Source organism: Erpetoichthys calabaricus, chromosome 7 (assembly GCF_900747795.2).
Source record: "Erpetoichthys calabaricus chromosome 7, fErpCal1.3, whole genome shotgun sequence".
In the NCBI taxonomy this organism is placed as follows: Eukaryota; Metazoa; Chordata; class Cladistia; order Polypteriformes; family Polypteridae; genus Erpetoichthys; species Erpetoichthys calabaricus.
The window spans coordinates 49,975,673-49,993,095 of record NC_041400.2 but is presented as its reverse complement, the minus strand read 5'-3'; the positions used below and the strand labels follow the sequence as shown (position 1 = coordinate 49,993,095).

The 17,423-nt window shown below is 39.1% G+C and overlaps 1 protein-coding gene across 1 annotated transcript in view; it reads left to right on the top strand.

Annotated features, from left to right (window-relative positions):
- Positions 1-17,423, top strand: part of slf1 (SMC5-SMC6 complex localization factor 1) — a 136,469-nt gene that overhangs the window by 29,143 nt on the left and 89,903 nt on the right. Inside the window, exons 6-7 of the mRNA XM_028804757.2 lie at positions 13,375-13,518; positions 14,724-14,789. Coding sequence (XP_028660590.2) covers positions 13,375-13,518; positions 14,724-14,789 — 210 coding nt within the window. The remainder of the gene's footprint in view (positions 1-13,374; positions 13,519-14,723; positions 14,790-17,423) is intronic.

Genomic DNA, 17,423 nt, shown 5'->3' with positions numbered 1-17,423 from the left:
CCAATCTCTACCCAGTATCACGGGGAATAGAGGATTTTCGAGTACTGCCACTGCCATTATCATGGCCGATGTAACAGATGGCAGACTCCTAAGATTGGATGTTCCTGTGAATGCAGGTTAGGCTGGTGTTAACTTTTAGCCATTGTCGTGGCAACACTAGATGGCGAGCAACAATTGAAATGTTACTGCCAGAATCAAACAAAGAAGCAACTTTGTGTCCATTGACTAGCGCTACTCCCGTATACGAAAAGGCCAGAGGATTAGCGAGAGCGCACTGTCCCACCCTCCGTATCTTTCTACAGACCCTGTTGTCACCTTGTGGAGCACTTTGCTGCGCATCAAAGTTCACCAAAGCATGCTCCGCAATGTAGGAATGGGACACAAAATCAGGGACACAACTCCATCCAGGTTCACAGGGTTTCCATTCAGGATCTCCCAAGTAGGTTTCATCCGAAGGTTTTAATTGATACCCTGTAATGAGATCATGTTTATTGTATGACTGTCCCCAGGTCAGCTGGGCGAGCTTAAGAGGAATGGCATTTCTACTATTCATTGTTTTTGTTTGGCCTTAGCCGACTTTTCCTTTATGGGGCGTTTGGGGTCGGTCCCCATCCTCAGGAGCACATAGTAAGTCTCCACTGTGTTCCTTTCTGAACCTGGCCCTCATCTGTAGGTCCCTTGTCTTTGGTCCCAGGTACTCTTTAGAGGTTTCTGGGTCGGTACATGCTCCAGATTCCCCTGACACACACCGACTGACCCCAGCTCGGCAACGCAGGAACGGTACTCTCCTGATTTTTTTTTTTTAGTTGGTTGAGGTTAGGGTGTGTAGAGACTTTGTTTCTGGTTGGCTTCTGCTTCCAAAAGCAGTCCATTATCCTGCCGACTACGCCACTGTAAAAGAATCCGTCTCAACACACGAAATACCCGTATATTCTCCCTGGCTACAAAAGGGTTTGAAAATGGGCACTGATGTGCATACATTGAGTTCCAGACTGAACTGATTTGAGTGGTAAAATGATTGAGGCTTTAAAAACCCAAAACCAGAAGTGATGTTATCTAAGGCTGGAACCGGAAGTGCCGTCGGTCTTGGCGCCGGAACCGGAAGTGACATCATTGATGTTGAATCAGATATATTTTCCCATATTTGGCCTGCAAAGACAACAAAAGTAAATTTGGAACACCCTGTCACCCACTGACCTGGTGGGTAATTACCTCCGATTGGTCCACTCTGCTTCTTCCTAATCGCACATGTGTGAAGTTGTTCAAGTTGCCACCTCAGGGCCTTAAACTGGCAAAGTTCTGATGTGAACCAAGGAGCAGTGTGAGCGAAAGAAACAGTCCTTGTTTTTATTGGGGCCAAAGTATTCAGTGCTGAAGATAAATAGTCATTATAATGGTTTACTAAATCTGCTCATGAAGCAATGCAAAAAAAGGGCAAAGCTGAGAATCAATTATGCAGGAGGCCCCTGGCCTGTATAACGCCGTGCGTAGACTTCACACTAAAACATGGCGTACGGACAAAAACGGAAATGTGCGTATGCACAAAAAATCCAGATGCATTAATCTGTGTGTTTGCCAACTTCCACGTTCTTCTGCTACATAAATCCCGGTCATCGTGAAAAGTAACGAATGTGCACCCACCTGCTGCCACTCCCCAACTCCTCCCAGAATTATGCCTCTTTGAATATACAAATCAATATAAATAGCCCTTAAGCTCAGTGTTCTGTGAAAAGGCAATGGCAAAAGCACGGGGGGAAATTAGAAGAATTTCAGTGAATACCAAGTGGAGGCAAGGAAAAAGTACTATTTTTTGGTTTAAACAGTGATATAAACAACAAAAGGAAGTTGATCGAGTGACACAGAGTGTCGAAGAAACTCTAAAGCTCAAGAAATAAAAAAAGTTGTCAGATATCAAAGTCTCTGTGAAAAGGCGAGTCATAGCCCACTGTCTGAGTGTCATATGAAAGCTTATTAGGGTAAAGATAAAAGAAAAAAAAAAATAGGGACACCGTGGTGGGAGCTCAAAATGTCAACTTTAATCTTGAAATTTCCACTTTATTCACGTAGCTTATTTTGTCATTAAAGTAGAACATCATAAACTTCATCTTAAAATTGCTTACTATACTTGTTTCTCAAATACCATCGTAACTAAAGTAGCACGTTAAATGCTTTGTTTTGCATTTGTTCTTCTATGTGCTTTACGTGTGTGAATCACTATGTTTCTTAAACAGGCTTTCTCTTCCTCCAACAGTACACAGAATCCATTACATTTGTGATATTACAGTTCTCTGAATAATTTAAATACTGAGATGTATACTTGATATTTCAGTATTCATATCACATCAATTAAAGCATGTATTAAACATGGGAACACGGTGGCGCAGTGATAGTGACAAACTGGCTCCCCATCCAGAGATTGTTCCTGCCTCACGCAAGATGCTTGCTGCGCCATGCGCGACCTTCGATGAAATAATTTATTGCAGCAGTACCGTCTCTTTCAAGCGTACTAACCCCCAATTCCTGTCCTTCCTTTTCTTTCTCCAAGTACCCAATCGCCACACAATCGGCTCAGTAATAGACATTATGCCATCTGTAAGCTTAGAACTCCGATTCGTCAAAACTTTTAAGGAACATTGAAATATCTTCGTAGTACATGTTTAATTATTCTATCCATCTATCCTTCCAGTTTGTGCCATCCCCAGCAAGAATACAGCGCGAGTCAGGAACAATCCCTGAACCGGGCGCCAGCTCCTTGCTAGCGCTGCGACACTGTGTCCTCACATCTTTTAATTATTAACAATATAGATTATTTAAATGATGTTAACATTTTATCTGTATAATGTAATAAACATATTTTGCTGCATTTCATCTTAAGAATGATATAGTCATCATATGTAAATATGCACTTTATAAAGTGCCACAGGTTGTGCAATATTATAACTGTATCGCAAGTTTACAGTGAGGTAAATGTACGTTAAAGTACAAACAGTTCTACAAGGAGCACTTGATAGACTGATTGCGTTTATAGTTCTTGGGGTGAAACTGTTTCTGAACCGCGAGGTCTGTATAGGAAAGGCTCTGAAGCATTTGCCGTATGGGAGCAGTTCAAATAGGCAATGCATGGCTGAGGCAGTATGTGCTTGATGCTGTATACTGATATTCTCTTTTCGATCAGCTGCTGTAGAGCTGTGATTCCACACTCCGATACAGTGATATAAATACTTCGAGTGGTGCAGTGAGAGTAATATGGAAAAAGATGATCCACTGTGGCAACCCTAACCCTAATGGGAGCAGCTGTAAGTTTAGGTCCACTGAGTTTGACATTCAATTCAAATGATTATTGGTCTGCGTGAGCAAAAAAGTTAAAGCTTTATTTATCATGGTAAATCGTTGTGAGACCACCTTCTCTGCCATAGGAAAGAAGCTTGAGCTGTGAATTCATATTCTCTCTCACTGAAGCACATGTGCATTATCAGTCCAGTGGCAGCAGGAAATATCTTTGTGAAATTAAGAAAAACACTTTCATATAGTCAAAGAAATATAAGCGATTGAAAGTATGATTTTTTTTCAGTTATTATTGCCTAGTTTTCTACAGATAAGAAACAGCTATTCACATCTGGGCATCGAACTCTCAAATATCCAGAACGTGATCGTGGTGATGACTTTCCAGGATGAAACCACTCCCCTGGCTCAGAAAGATGCCATGGAGAAAGGTTTGTGGCAGAGTAAGGTGCATAGCCAATTCCCTTTTTAAAATGCCTGTATTTCACAGAAATGGTTTTCTTTGTGTTTTTTTTCTTTCAATGTTTAAAAAAATCATGAATTTTCTTTTTTGCAATATGTGTGTAATCTCAAGGCATGGGATCAATATTCAGTAACATTTTTGGGCTTGAAACATGGATTTATTTCATTAGCTTTGAGGCTTTTCTTAATGATGGACTTCAGTACCCATAAAGGCAAGAATGGGTTTCTTTATTTATAAATTTCCTTTACTTAGAACATAGTATCATTGGGCAAATTTAATATACACCTTGATTGTGAACAAGTAACTTTGACTTGAAAAATACTAAACCTATCCTTATAACTTGTGTTTTCATGTATATATTATATTCATATATAATTTAACATTTTCACCTGGCATTAAAATATATCTTACAGATATGTGCTTGCATTTATCTGTGCATCACAGCACACCACACTGCTACTAACTTGTAGTTAGAATAGAAACTGTCTGCTGATAATGTGAGAAAGTGAAAAGAACTATGACATGTACTCTGCACTGAAGAACTTCAGTACATTAGCATGATGCTTAGCATGTTTACACCAGGTTTTTGAAATATGGGGACAAGTGCCATCTGAGTGTGATGCATTGTAATACCTGTATAAATGGAAGCCTTTTCCTTTAGCTAGAAATTCTCAGTGGTCCTGGACTGCTATTCTCACTCAACTCAACTACTTGGTGCTGATTTTCTGTCTCCGTGCTGATGAAACACATCCAAAACCCTGCTCCAGTGTCCATGAAAAGATGGATGAATAGGTTAGGCCATTTCAAGAAGGATTGCAAGGCAGAGTATACATATTCAAACATGGAATCAGAAACAAGAACTTCCCCAACCAGGCTCAAATACCACCTGCAAAACTTCGAGCTAAACAGACCACAAAATTGGGGAAATGAATGAAATCACAAAAAAACAATAATACCCACAATTGCTAGATCTATGGTTTTTTTGTTTTTTTTTTGTCTGACCTAGATATCCAAGGATGGACCTGAGTTAGATAACCAAAATTAAAAAATCTGTAATAATTTATCATGTAGAAAATATGCTTGACATTTTAACATCAAAAAATAAGCCCTTTGCTTATTATGAATACTATTAGGCAGTGCAATGACACTATAGTGGAGAGAACACTCTGTCAGTGCGAGGATAAAGGGAAAAGTAATACACCAGAGCTGTCCATTATGTCACCTTATTGTGTGGTATAGAGCAGAATACAAAGCTGCTGGGCAGCTTGCAAAATTAGTTAGGATGTTGAGCAATTGCAAAAGTCAATTTGCTCTGATACAATGACTGTCAACTTGTGGAGCATTGACTTGTTCTTGTGGATAGCAAATGTCCTAAAGACCCCATTTGAAAACCACTAATACAAGATTCCAACATGGTTTCCTAAACTAAGCGTAGGTAATACGGTATTTGCCAGCCCATGCATAAATAATCATCATAGAGATTAACCAACATTCTCAATATGCAGACATGTGATACTTGGTTGGTAAGTGCTAGGAAAGCCATGTGTATTTCTCACTGCTCTTCAGAAAATTACCAGCAGCACTGGCACTACTGTCAGGAAAAGCTTGTTATGCCTTTTATCAGGATGAATTTCTGGTTTGAGTTAATATTACATTTGCGTTTCCCATTTAATAGTTATGAGTATTATGAGCTGAAAACTGTGGCATCTTGTGACATCAGGAGGGCCCAGCACAGAAACAGACCCTATTTTAAGATGTAGTCATTTTGACTTACAATGAGTTTCAGGAAAAAAGCAATAACACACAGGATAACAGCTTGTTTAATTTTGAAATACATTTTACTTATAGCACGTTACAGATAAGACTTGAATGGAAGCAAAATTTATGCATTAAATGTATATCAATTTATCTCCATTCTTGTGTTTCCCATATTTTTAATACAGTATAGGTAAAATTGCTCTAAACAAATGTTATGTCAGGCGGTGTTATTTGTATTATGTTATATATATATATAATATAATACTCCTTAAACAATTGTAGTGGAAGAGTTAAAAGATAAGCTATTGGTAATTCCCTGACATAGTTGGAGTAGTAAGTAATTTTTTTGGGTGTCGCCATTAATGGAATTTTGGGAATTTCTGAAAGCAATGAGAGAATTGCAGGTAACTCTTTTTTGTCATGTAACCCATGTGATACAATAAATTTTAATTACACCTTAATTGCTTTAAATGGTGCAATTTCTTAAATATGGTTCTGTATTTTCTTTAAAAAGAAATGAAGCATGACAGTAAATAAAGTAAACTTGGTTTGTTGCTTTATATCCTACTCTTAATAGTGTGCACTTAATGTAGTTAAAAAAAATGCCTCAGAATGGAAAGTAATGAGAAAGTACAGTGAAAATTGTAATTAAAACACTAGCAAAATCTCAACCATGTACACATTTTGTTGTTACTAATTTCTTTTGCTAAAATAAGTGAATTAGTGACATGTTAGTTTCTTTACCATTATAGAATTGTGTTAATTATTTACTCATATTATTTGCTAAGATTTTAGCTTGTTTTTTTGTTTCTTAAATTAGTGGAATTTAATTTGAAGAAGCTCCTACAAATAAGCAACTCTAAAAATGCAACAAACTGTAGGAGCACTGTTAAACATTGTTCATACAGAAGATGCAACAAACAATTTGACCAAAAAAAAAAAAGTTGTTTTTATTCACTGAAGGTGTCTCTTGGATTCTAGATATTAAATTGCATCTGAAAGCTTGTGGATAATTTTATGAAATATGGTAGACCAGATATTTAAATGTCAAAGCAGGTAACCAGACACAAGGAGCATGAGCAGAGAGTATATAAGGATGTTAATAACCAAGATCTTAATGTCTTTGTTTCAGTCATTTAGAAAAGGCACACACCTCTGTGTTTAGCTGCATCCTGTCCATGGCAGAGAGACACAGAAAATGATATAAAAACCAAACTGTGATTTATTTATATTTTATGTTTTTTTTTTAATTAATTTTTTGGTCAGTGATTTTCTGCCAGCAGAATTTAGCAGGAAAGAATGTCTTAAATAGGCTGGGAGATAAATGGAAACTCCCAGAAACTAATCGTAAACTAGGAAATTAAAGCCTAATGCTAGTCAACCTCAAAGTTAAAAGGGTATTACCAAAAATTTCAAGGCCAGAAATTGACTGTAATAACATGCATAGCAATCTTTTAGTTTATTTTCAGTCTTGAATGGTTTCTACATCTTCATTTTGGTTTATAAAGCATTGCATCAATGACAATCTCCAGTGCTGCACCCTCTAGCAACTGGGACTGTGTCTTGATAACAAAAAAAATGACAGTGCAATAAATTATAATAATTGTAATATCAAAAATAAATCTGTAGAGAAGCAACAACAAAGTAATCCTATAAAATTAACATTTTGAAGTTCTAAAACAGATAAAATATGAATAGTTCGCTTAAAAAAAGCATTACCCACATATTTTTATTTAATGGATTTTCTCTTGTAATAATTGAATGGAATGCCGGTACATTGTAGAAGACTGTGCATTTTAATTTTTTCATGTCACTTGTGCTTATACTTTATAAATGCAGTTTGTTGTAAAATAGAGCATCAGCATGTAAGATAATATAATAAATACTATAAAGAAACTCTGAGGTTTTCAAATCAATTTAAGCATTTTGTATAACCTAATTGCCATTAAAGAAATTGTGAAATTAATTGAAGAACAACACCACTTCCGAATGAGGTTCTGGATCAGATAGTTTTTTACTATATAATTGAATATATTTTGTGTATTTTCCATTCTAATTTTTCAGCTCATTTCCTTTACTTAATATTTATTGTATCTAGGAAGCCAAATGAAATGTTTGTCTACTCTACATGAGTAATATTTTAAATCATATTTATTTTATTAATAAAATAAAAATTAAGGTTATTAGATGAGGAAGCAACAATGAATAAGAACAAAATGGCAACAAGTAAACTTAACTCTGATAGCAAATAACAAAGGAAAGTAAATATGAAGAAAACGGAATAACACACACACACACACACTGTGCAGGACCAAGGGAGAACACTGTTTGAATAAGCGTTTACATGTATTCTCTTATTTGTAAGCCTGTAATACAGATTTTTTTTTCATTCTTTCAGTTTTCTAAATCACAAAAGTTATTGCTTAATCTTCTGCTACAGATTTTTAATCATAAAGCATCCAGACAGGCTTCATTTGTTAAATATTTTGTAAATTTTGGACACTGGCTTGTTGGTGGCAAACTACAATAAAATGCCCCTACCCTCCCTAAAACACTGTAGATGTTTAGTACTGCCAGACTTAAAAACCAAAAAAGATTTTTTGATCAACTGCAGCCATGTTTAACTGAGGTGATCATTTGAATGTGTAACAACTCATGGAGGTCCTCCAGTTAAATAAAGATGTAGGGAGTATATACACAGCCCTGATTATGTATTTTGAAGGTTTGTGTAGATATTAAACCCTAGTAAAAACCAGGAAACAAGTACTGTAGTAGTAGTTAAACCTGAGGAACATCTGAGACTTCTCATTAGATACATAAAAGGCACGTTAGATGTGTTAAATTCAGTTGTATTTTTTGCTTGATTTTTGGCACGGTTGACTTGGCATTGTCAGACTGTAACAACTTTAATCCAAAAGAAACAAGAAATCAGAAAGTAAAGCTACTTACTTCAGAGCTTGTAGCAATTTTTCCAGCTTTATTATTGAAGAGGGAATATTAAAAAAAAAAAAAAAAAACTGAACTGAACATAGATGGGTGGCACGAACTGTTGGCGTAAAAAGGTTTCTTAAGCTGTTATGAAAAAAAAAAAAGCTTCTTCACAGTTACCGTATTTTTCGTACCATAAGACGCACTTTTTTTTCCTCAAAAGTGGGGGGAGAATGAGGGTGCGTCTAATAGTCTGAATGCTGTCCAGTAAGGCTGTTGTAAATGGATACAGTGGACGCTTGACTTACGAACTCAATTCGTTCGCGAGGGCTGGTTGTAAGTCAAGTTGGTTGTAAGTCAAGACTATTTTTCCCTTAAGAAATAATGGAAATACCCATAATGTGTTCCGAACCTCCCACAGCAACACTTACTTAACCTTTTCATAGTAAAAAAGGGTTGTATAATGTGCATAATTTAGCAAAACACCAACAATTTTTCTAATGTACTAACCAAAACGTTATAAGAAGTGCCTAGCCTACCAGAAACAACAATTTCATACTGTACTCACCATTTAATTTGACATGTTTGGGCTGCAGGAAGGGAGGAGGAGGAGAATGAAATGGAAGGTGGTTATTGTTTGGAAGGAGCCTCCTTATACAAATCTTTTCTTTGTAAAATTGTCGAGATGGTGGATTGCGACATGCTGTACATATTAGCGAGATCGGTCACACGAACACCACTCTCATATTTCCGCACAATGTCCTTCGTTTCAATTGTGATCGCTTTCTTTACCTTCGTTACCTTCTCTTCCTTTCTTAGCAAATATCGAAATAAATGATATAAATCACTGCACTGACCGAAATTATGACTGACGCTTACGAACGCTTTCGGCTGTTTGTTTACAATCGTGCAAGCGGATACACGTGACCGCATGTCAGGCCGGTCGTATATCAAGGGTCGACTGTATTTGTTTGCCCATGGTGTCCTATGCGCTGTCGCCCGCTGCTGCGTTCGCTTACTATCGCTTACGGTACTTACAATTTACAGTTCAGGTGCTGGAGGTGATGTCAGCCCTCCCCGCCCCTCATAGCTACAGCTGCTCAATCAGCAACGCCATATGGACGGACGCTGAGGGAACGCCCCGCCCACCACTCTTGGACACACCAAACCAATCAGGTGGTGGAAGTGATGTCAGACCTCCCCGCCCCTCGTAGCCAGAGTTGCTCAATCAGCGATGGCGTACGGACAGGCGCCGTGGCAATGCCCGCCCACCACTCTCAGACACGCCACACACCCTGCATCAAATGATATGAAAGGAGGCGGGATAGCATCCACCAACAGTAGGAGTCGGATGACTCGATGGCGATGACGGCGCGAAGTGGGGAGGGGGAAGGACTTAATGTACCGATACCTGAGAAAATAAAAGATTATTAAAACCATGACAGCCTGTGACAGTCGTCTCCCTTTCTCCCTCTGCCTGCTTCTTACTGTGCTGGTACTAATGTGCTGCTCCATGTCCAGCTTGTTGCAGCTGTGTCCGTGAGAGCACTGCATTTCCCGCCTCCTGGAGTCTCAATGGTCAGTCAGTCATTCAAATGACATGATCAGCACAGCTCACGCCTCCCCTGTGTGTGTGTGTGTGTGTGTGTGTGTGTGTGTGTGACACTGATTGATTGACTGACTGACAGGATCAGATCATCAAGGACAGGTCCAGACAGGAGGATTCAACTCCATCACCAGAGTTGTTCTAGGTACCGAACTTCTACAACAAAATGTGTTTAAACAAAAAACAAATGTACAGTGGTATATTAAAAAAAAATAAAAATAAAAAAAGCCCTGCCTAGGTGCTTTTTTAAAGGGCACTAACCAGCAGCACTTACAAAACAAAATAAAGGCATAATCAGCATCTATGCACTGCATAGTTACTGCTTTTTCTACTCACCCATCCGTGGAGCCGCTGTTCGCCCTGTCACCTGCTCCATTTGGCGGAGCACGGGTTCGTCCAGTCGGCCTCTTGATTGGCCGGCCGGGACTATGTGATGCCGCTCAGTGCCCTGACAGACAGGGTATCCTTCAATAAGGGCGCGCACAAAAAGGCAAGCTTCAAAAGGGCAACCTCAATTGAGCACGGCATTTTAATATTCTTGCTTTCGCCTTTTTATACGTTCAGTCATTGCCTTTATCTAATAAATTTTCTGTAATAATTTTGTTGCATTTGCCTTTATTCGCTGCGCCCAATTGAGGTTGCCCTTTTGAAGCTCGCCTTTATTTACGCGCGCCTTTATTCGCCGCGCCCAATTGAGGTTGCTCTTTTGAAGCTCGACTTTTTGTGCGCGCCCTTATTGAATAGAACCCCCTGACAAGCAGGCAAGGAGCCCGTCATGGCAGAAGAGACCCACATAGTCTCTCCTGCCATGCAAAGCCCTGCCTGTCGGGCTGGTTGGTGCCCTTTAATAGTAATACGGCTTAGTGATGCATGGATTAAGACTTACAGTAACCCATGTGCATCGCCAAGCGGTATGAGTCAAATTATTGATGTGTACGGTAATATGTATCATAACAACTGACAGTTCTTTCATTACTGTATTTTCCTCAGAAAAACACCAGTTCTCTAACGGTACAAAATGTCAAAGACGAGAAGATTAGCATATAAAATTCCGTTTAAACTGGAGGTAGTAAAATATGCAAAAGAACATGGAAACAGAGCAGCGGAGAGACATTTTGGGTCACCTCCAACTGAAAAAAATGATAAGAGAGTGGAGGAAACAGGAGGATCAGCTGCAAAAACTTGATAAAACTACTGGTAAGCACACTTTTCGTGGGCATGTTGCAAAATGGCCACAGTTAGAAATTGACATGAAAGAATGGATCACACGTCACCGGAATATGGGCTTCTCAGTTTCTACAAAAATGATCATCTATGAAGCCAAACGCATTGCTGCAGAGAAAGGCATTAAGGATTTTACTGGCTCACCATCATGGTGGTACAGATTTATGAAGAGAAGCGGTCTTGCTATGCGCACCAAAACAAGAATTGCACAAAAAATGCCACAAGAATATGAATCGAAGATTCTGTCTCTTCATAAATTTGTAATTAATGCTAGGAAAAAAAATGATTTTCCAATGGACCAGATTGGGAATATGGATGAAGTCCCGCTAACCTTTGATGTGCCATCTAATAAGACGGTTGACCTCAAAGGTGCCAAAACAATAACTGTGAAAACCTCAGGACATGAGAAAACACGTTACACTGCTGTGTTGTCCTGCTGTGCTGACGGCACCAAATTGCCACCGATGCTAATTTTCAAAAGGAAAACTTTTCCAAAAGATGTTATTCCACGAGGAGTTGTTGTGCATGTTCATAAAAAAGGATGGATGGATGAAAATGGAATGAAAGTATGGATTGAAAAAGTGTGGTCCAAACGTCTTGGAGGGCTTCTGAAAAAATCTGCTTTATTAGTGCTTGACCAGTTCAGAGCACATATTAGCAAAACAACAAAAAACAGATTTAAAGAGGTGAAGACTCATTTAGCTGTAATTCCTGGGGGTCTTACCAGCCAGTTGCAACCTCTCGACATTTCAATCAACAAACCATTTAAAGTCTTTATGAGAGAAGAGTGGAACAAATGGATGGCTGCTGGGAATCATGATCTGACTCCTACTGGACGAATGAAGAGGCCCACTATCACTCAAGTTTGTGAATGGGTTAAAACATCGTGGCAGTCAGTGAAGGAGGATATCATTGCACGATCATTCAAAAAATGTGGCATTAGCAATGTCTTAGATGGAACTGAAGATAATATCATATATGAAGATAGTGAAGAAAGTGATATAAGTGATTGTGAGCAACTGAGCTTTATAAATTCTGACACTAGCGATGATGAGGTTTTGGGGTTTCCAGAAAACTAGAAAAGTGCTTGAGCCTCTTAAGTCTTTTCTCATTTGTTAATGGAAGTGATGATGGTTCTTAACACCACTGTTGAGTTTACGCTGTTAAATATTACCATATTTTGTTATATTCTAATAAATATTTTAGTATATCGGTACTATTTTTGGTTCAGAATATTTTTTTCTTGTTTTCCTGCTCTAAAAACTGGGTGCATCTTATGGTCCGAAAAATACGGTAATCTTCAGTCTTAATAGCATACATGAAGGGAATTCATTTTCACTGCCCCAATATTTTCCAAAGAAGTCAATCACAATAATGTGTTGTGTGTAATGTTTCAAGTTTCATTTTTTTCTAGACGGATGACTCCTTTTCTTCATTTGTTTGTTTTGCAAAGATCTCAAGTTCTTGAATGAAAAAAAATTATCTGCTTATTGCTGATCCTCTAATTTCCTTTGTCATTGACAACAGATTTAGTATTTCATCTCACTTAATGGGGTGGCACGGTGACGCAGTGGGTAGCGCTGCTGCCTCACAGTAAGGAGACCTGGGTTCGCTTCCCGGGTCCTCCCTGGGTGAAGCTTGCACGTTCTCCCCGTGTATGTGTGGGTTTCCTCCGGGTGCTCCGGTTTCCTCCCACAGTCCAAAGACATGCAGGTTAGGTGCATTGGCAAGCCTAAATTGTCCCTGGTGTGTGCTTGGTGTGTGTGTGTGTGTGCCCTGCTTTGGGCTGGCGCCCTGCCCGGGGTTTGTTCCTGCCCTGTGTTGGCTGGGATTGGCTCCAGCAGACCCCGTGACCCTGTGTTAGGATATAGCGGGTTGGACAATGACTGACTGACTGAAAATAGGTGAAGCGTACATCACTAAAGAGTTTAGTTATATGGAACACTGAGGCAAACAAGCCTAACCAAAGTCATAATACTAGAGTTTACAAATGACTTCCTTTTAGAAATGAAAATGTTGACAAGATAGTATACTTATTTGATAAAAATAATTTTATCAATGTTCAGTTTTTCAGTTCTGAGGCAAAAAACACATTTTCCTTTTATTTTAACAGGAACAAGATGAAAATGTATCATGTATAGAACATTCTTATGAAGAATCATCAAGAAGTTTGTGTTCCTCTTTTGACAATATTTGTAAAAAGGAAGAGTTTTCTGATTTGGAAAATAAACTGAAGTCTGAGCTGACTTCTCAAAAGGTAGGAGTTTTTATTATGAAAATGGGTACAAAATGAAAATAAGCATCATGTACAAATATGTTAAATTACTAAAATTAAAACTACAGTAATCCCTCGCTATATCGCGCTTAGACTTTCGCGGCTTCACTCTATCGCGGATTTTATATGTAAGCATATTTAAATATATATCGCGGATTTTTTGCTGGTTCGCAGATTTCTGAGGACAATGGGTCTTTTAATTTCTGGTACATGCTTCCTCAGTTGGTTTGCCCAGTTGATTTCATTCAAGGGACGCTATTGGCAGATGGCTGAGAAGCTACCTAACCAGAGCGCATATTACGTATTAAATAAAACTCCTCAAATATATTGTGAGCTCGGGGGCTGTTCGCACCCCTAGAGGATACGGCCGCTCCTCAAAAAACGCTGAAAGATTATCTTCACATTGCTGCCGTCCTTGCTGGGCTTACATGTGGCTGCTTTGTCAAGCAATATGCTTCCCGCACGGTGCTTCGCATACTTAAAAGATCAAACAGCACGTATTGATTTTTGATTGTTTACTTTTCTCTCTCTCTTGCTCTGACACTCTCTGCTCCTGACGGAGGGGGTGTGAGCAGGGGGGCTGTTCGCACCCCTAGACGATATGGACGCTCGTCTAAAAATGCTGAAAGATTATCTCTACATTGCTCCCTTCAGTGCAGTTGGTTTGTCAAGCGACATGCTTCCCGCACGGTGCTTCGCATACTTAAAAGCTTGAACTGCACGTATTGATTTTTGATTGTTTGTTTTTCTCTGTCTTTCTCTCTCTCTCTCTCTCTCTGACATTCTCTGCTCCTGGTGCGCACTCCTTTGCAGAGGAAGATATGTTTGCATTCTTTTAATTGTGAGACGGAACTGTCATCTCTGTCTTGTTATGGAGCACGTTTAAACTTTTGAAAAAGAGACAAATGTTTGTTTGCAGTGTTTGAATAAAGTTCCTGTCTCTCTACAACCTCCTGTGTTTCTGTGCAAATCTGTGACCCAAGCATAACAATATAAAAATAACCATATAAACATATTGTTTCTACTTCGCGGATTTTCACCTTTTGCGGGGGGTTCTGGAACGCAACCCCCGCGATCGAGGAGGGATTACTGTACACCTTGAATAGTGACTATTTGGCAGATTCATCTTTGTAAATTACACAGTAAAGAAGAGGTATCAGAATGTTTCCTTTTATTTTTCTTTTCAGTCCCTAATCTGCAACTACATGCCAGTTCACTGTGAATATTATACCAGTATGGTTCCTGAAATTCAGGTAGATTTCAAAATTATTTGTAGTTTGTGCTTGGTGTTGAAAACAGTAACCTTAGTTTTCACATATTCAGTTAACCAAAGATTTATATTTCTAGCTTCTAGTTACTTTAATATATGTAACAAAGTATGTGTATGTATTTATGTGTAAATTTAAAAACAGATGTGTAAATATATACACACATATATATGTATGTCTGTATATGTGTATACTGAATAGGTGCGTGTATATGTATATATGAGTGTGTGTGTGTGTGTGTGCGCGTGTGTGTGTGTATATGTATGTTTTATAGTGACTCAGAAATGAAACAATGGAAACAGAGGGGTGCTGTATAATTTTAACTAAAAGTCCCTAGTGTGAAAGGTGGCATCTTGGAGGAGTAGCATGTTTGCCTCCCTTCTATTTATTATGGTGAGAGGTTAATTGATGGTTGCCAGCTCTTTTAAAGGTGAGCTAGGCTTCAGTCATTTTCCAACCCACTATATCCTAATACAGGGTCACGGGGGTCTGCTGGAGCCAATCCCAACCAGCACAGGGCGCAAGGCAGGAACAGACCCGGGCGGGGCTCCAGCCCACTGCAGGGCATACACACCCACACACTAAGCACACACTAGGGACAATTTAGGATCGCCAATGCACCTAACCTGCATGTCTTTGGACTGTGGGAGGAAACCGGAGCACCCAGAGGAAACCTACGCAGACATGGGGAGAACATGCAAACTCCATGCAGGGAGGATCCGGGAAGCAAACCCGGGTCTCCTTAGCATGCTGCCCGAGCTAGGCTTCAGGTGTTCAAAAATACTCTAAAGGAGCTCTAAAAAGATGATTTCATGGGGTTGCAGGGGGCAGTTCTTAAAGGAAGAGATTCCTGCGATAAAGACAGAAGTGATGTCAGGTGCTGAGGGTTAAAGTCCTTCTTGATCCAAGACTTCGTATGTTTAGAGTGAGGAGGTGAGATGGGCTGAGAGCTCATCTTGTGAGTGGAAGAAAAGTTAGAACATCTGAGAGGGAACTGCAGGAGGCAAAAGAAAATATTGCTAATGAGTGGTAATGAGGTGAGCAGTGCACCCTACACCTGATTTAATTTTGTTCTCTGGTTACACTTTAGGTACTGCAAAAATTAATCTATTACTCATTTACTTGTATGTAACATGACCTGTAGCCAGTTGGTCGCACCACTGAGCCCCATGACCCAGTAATCCCCAACGCAGTCAAGTTCAGATAATGGATTTTTTTTAACCCAGCACACACAAACAGTGAAACATTGCCCTAGCACCATACAAATTTTTTTTTGTCTCCTTCTGCCTCCAGTTGTGTGTTATCTGCTGCCTCCCAACTCTGACTCCCTGAGGTAAGACAGTAGGCTCATTTTATAATGGACCCAGAACAGCTACTGGTGACCCAGCATGACTTGTAGGGAGTACTTCCTTTGTTTGAGAACCAGACTAGTCGTCTCCCAACAATGCACCCTTGCGGCACCCATTGACCCTGACAGGGCTACACAGACTCAAGTTTCCATGAACCCCTTCAGGTGTCCAAGCTGGGACAGCTCCAACGGACCACACCCAACTAACTTATGAGGAATGAAACTGTCCCTGGCCTCCAGCGTTGTCTTATCCATCCCCTGGCATCTTCCATTTTATTCCAAAGTCCTGCTGTTGTCCAGTTGGGATGTCAGTCTTTCCTCTGTGGAACTCGCAACCTTAACATAGGTAATAACACTTACAGAAAATCAGTAGATAGGTTATTTATCTAAGTTGATTGTGGCATATTGACATTATGATAAAATTACTTGTTAATACGAAGGATTCACAGGTCTTATACTAAATATGTAATATCAAGAGACACGTGTTAAGCCACCTTAGACCACTCCAAAGTGATGTTTGTAGGTCACATTGCAGAAATGAATACACTTTATTTATGCTTTGTAAGCGTTATGAAAACCAAAAGTGTTTAAAGTCTTGTTCCATAATAGTAAATAAATATTAGATACATTTTTGTAATACCTAAAGTATTATCGTTACTCTTTCTGTTAACCCCCTCCTCTTCTCAACATTTACAGTAAAAGTTTTTTTTTTAATATCACTTGGACTCTTTGAGTTTATCCTGAGTTTAATGACTGCTTAAGAGCATCTACTGCATTACCTATTTAATGCAGGTTTTTTGTATAATGTGTGATTGTATATTCCTAAACATATGTTTTCTAAAAGTATAAAATACCGCAAGATAATTTACGTGGTTTTGGTGTTTTCCCTTTATCACATGGGAGCTACATAAGAGAGAAGGTAAAAAGACAGATTAGTAGTTTAGTCTAATTATTCAGAGCTGGAGTCATAATGATGAACTGTTGTATTTTAGAGATTTCTACCCTGTAGGTTTGTTTAGCAACAGTGGCTAGTGTTTTAAGAAGGTGGATGAGAAAGTTTTTAAACTTGCTGGAGCTAATGGTAGAATTTGCAAATAATGGTACAGGTTCTTGGTGAATTTTGAATCATGCATTTGAAACAATACTTGTTTACTGACTGTTGCACTCGTAGTGGACCCTGTAATGAAGGAGAGGTGGTATTTTAGCTTTGTATAGTTGCCCTTCTGGGTACCCGTTAAAACCTATAAAACTGTTTCCAAAATACCACTTTT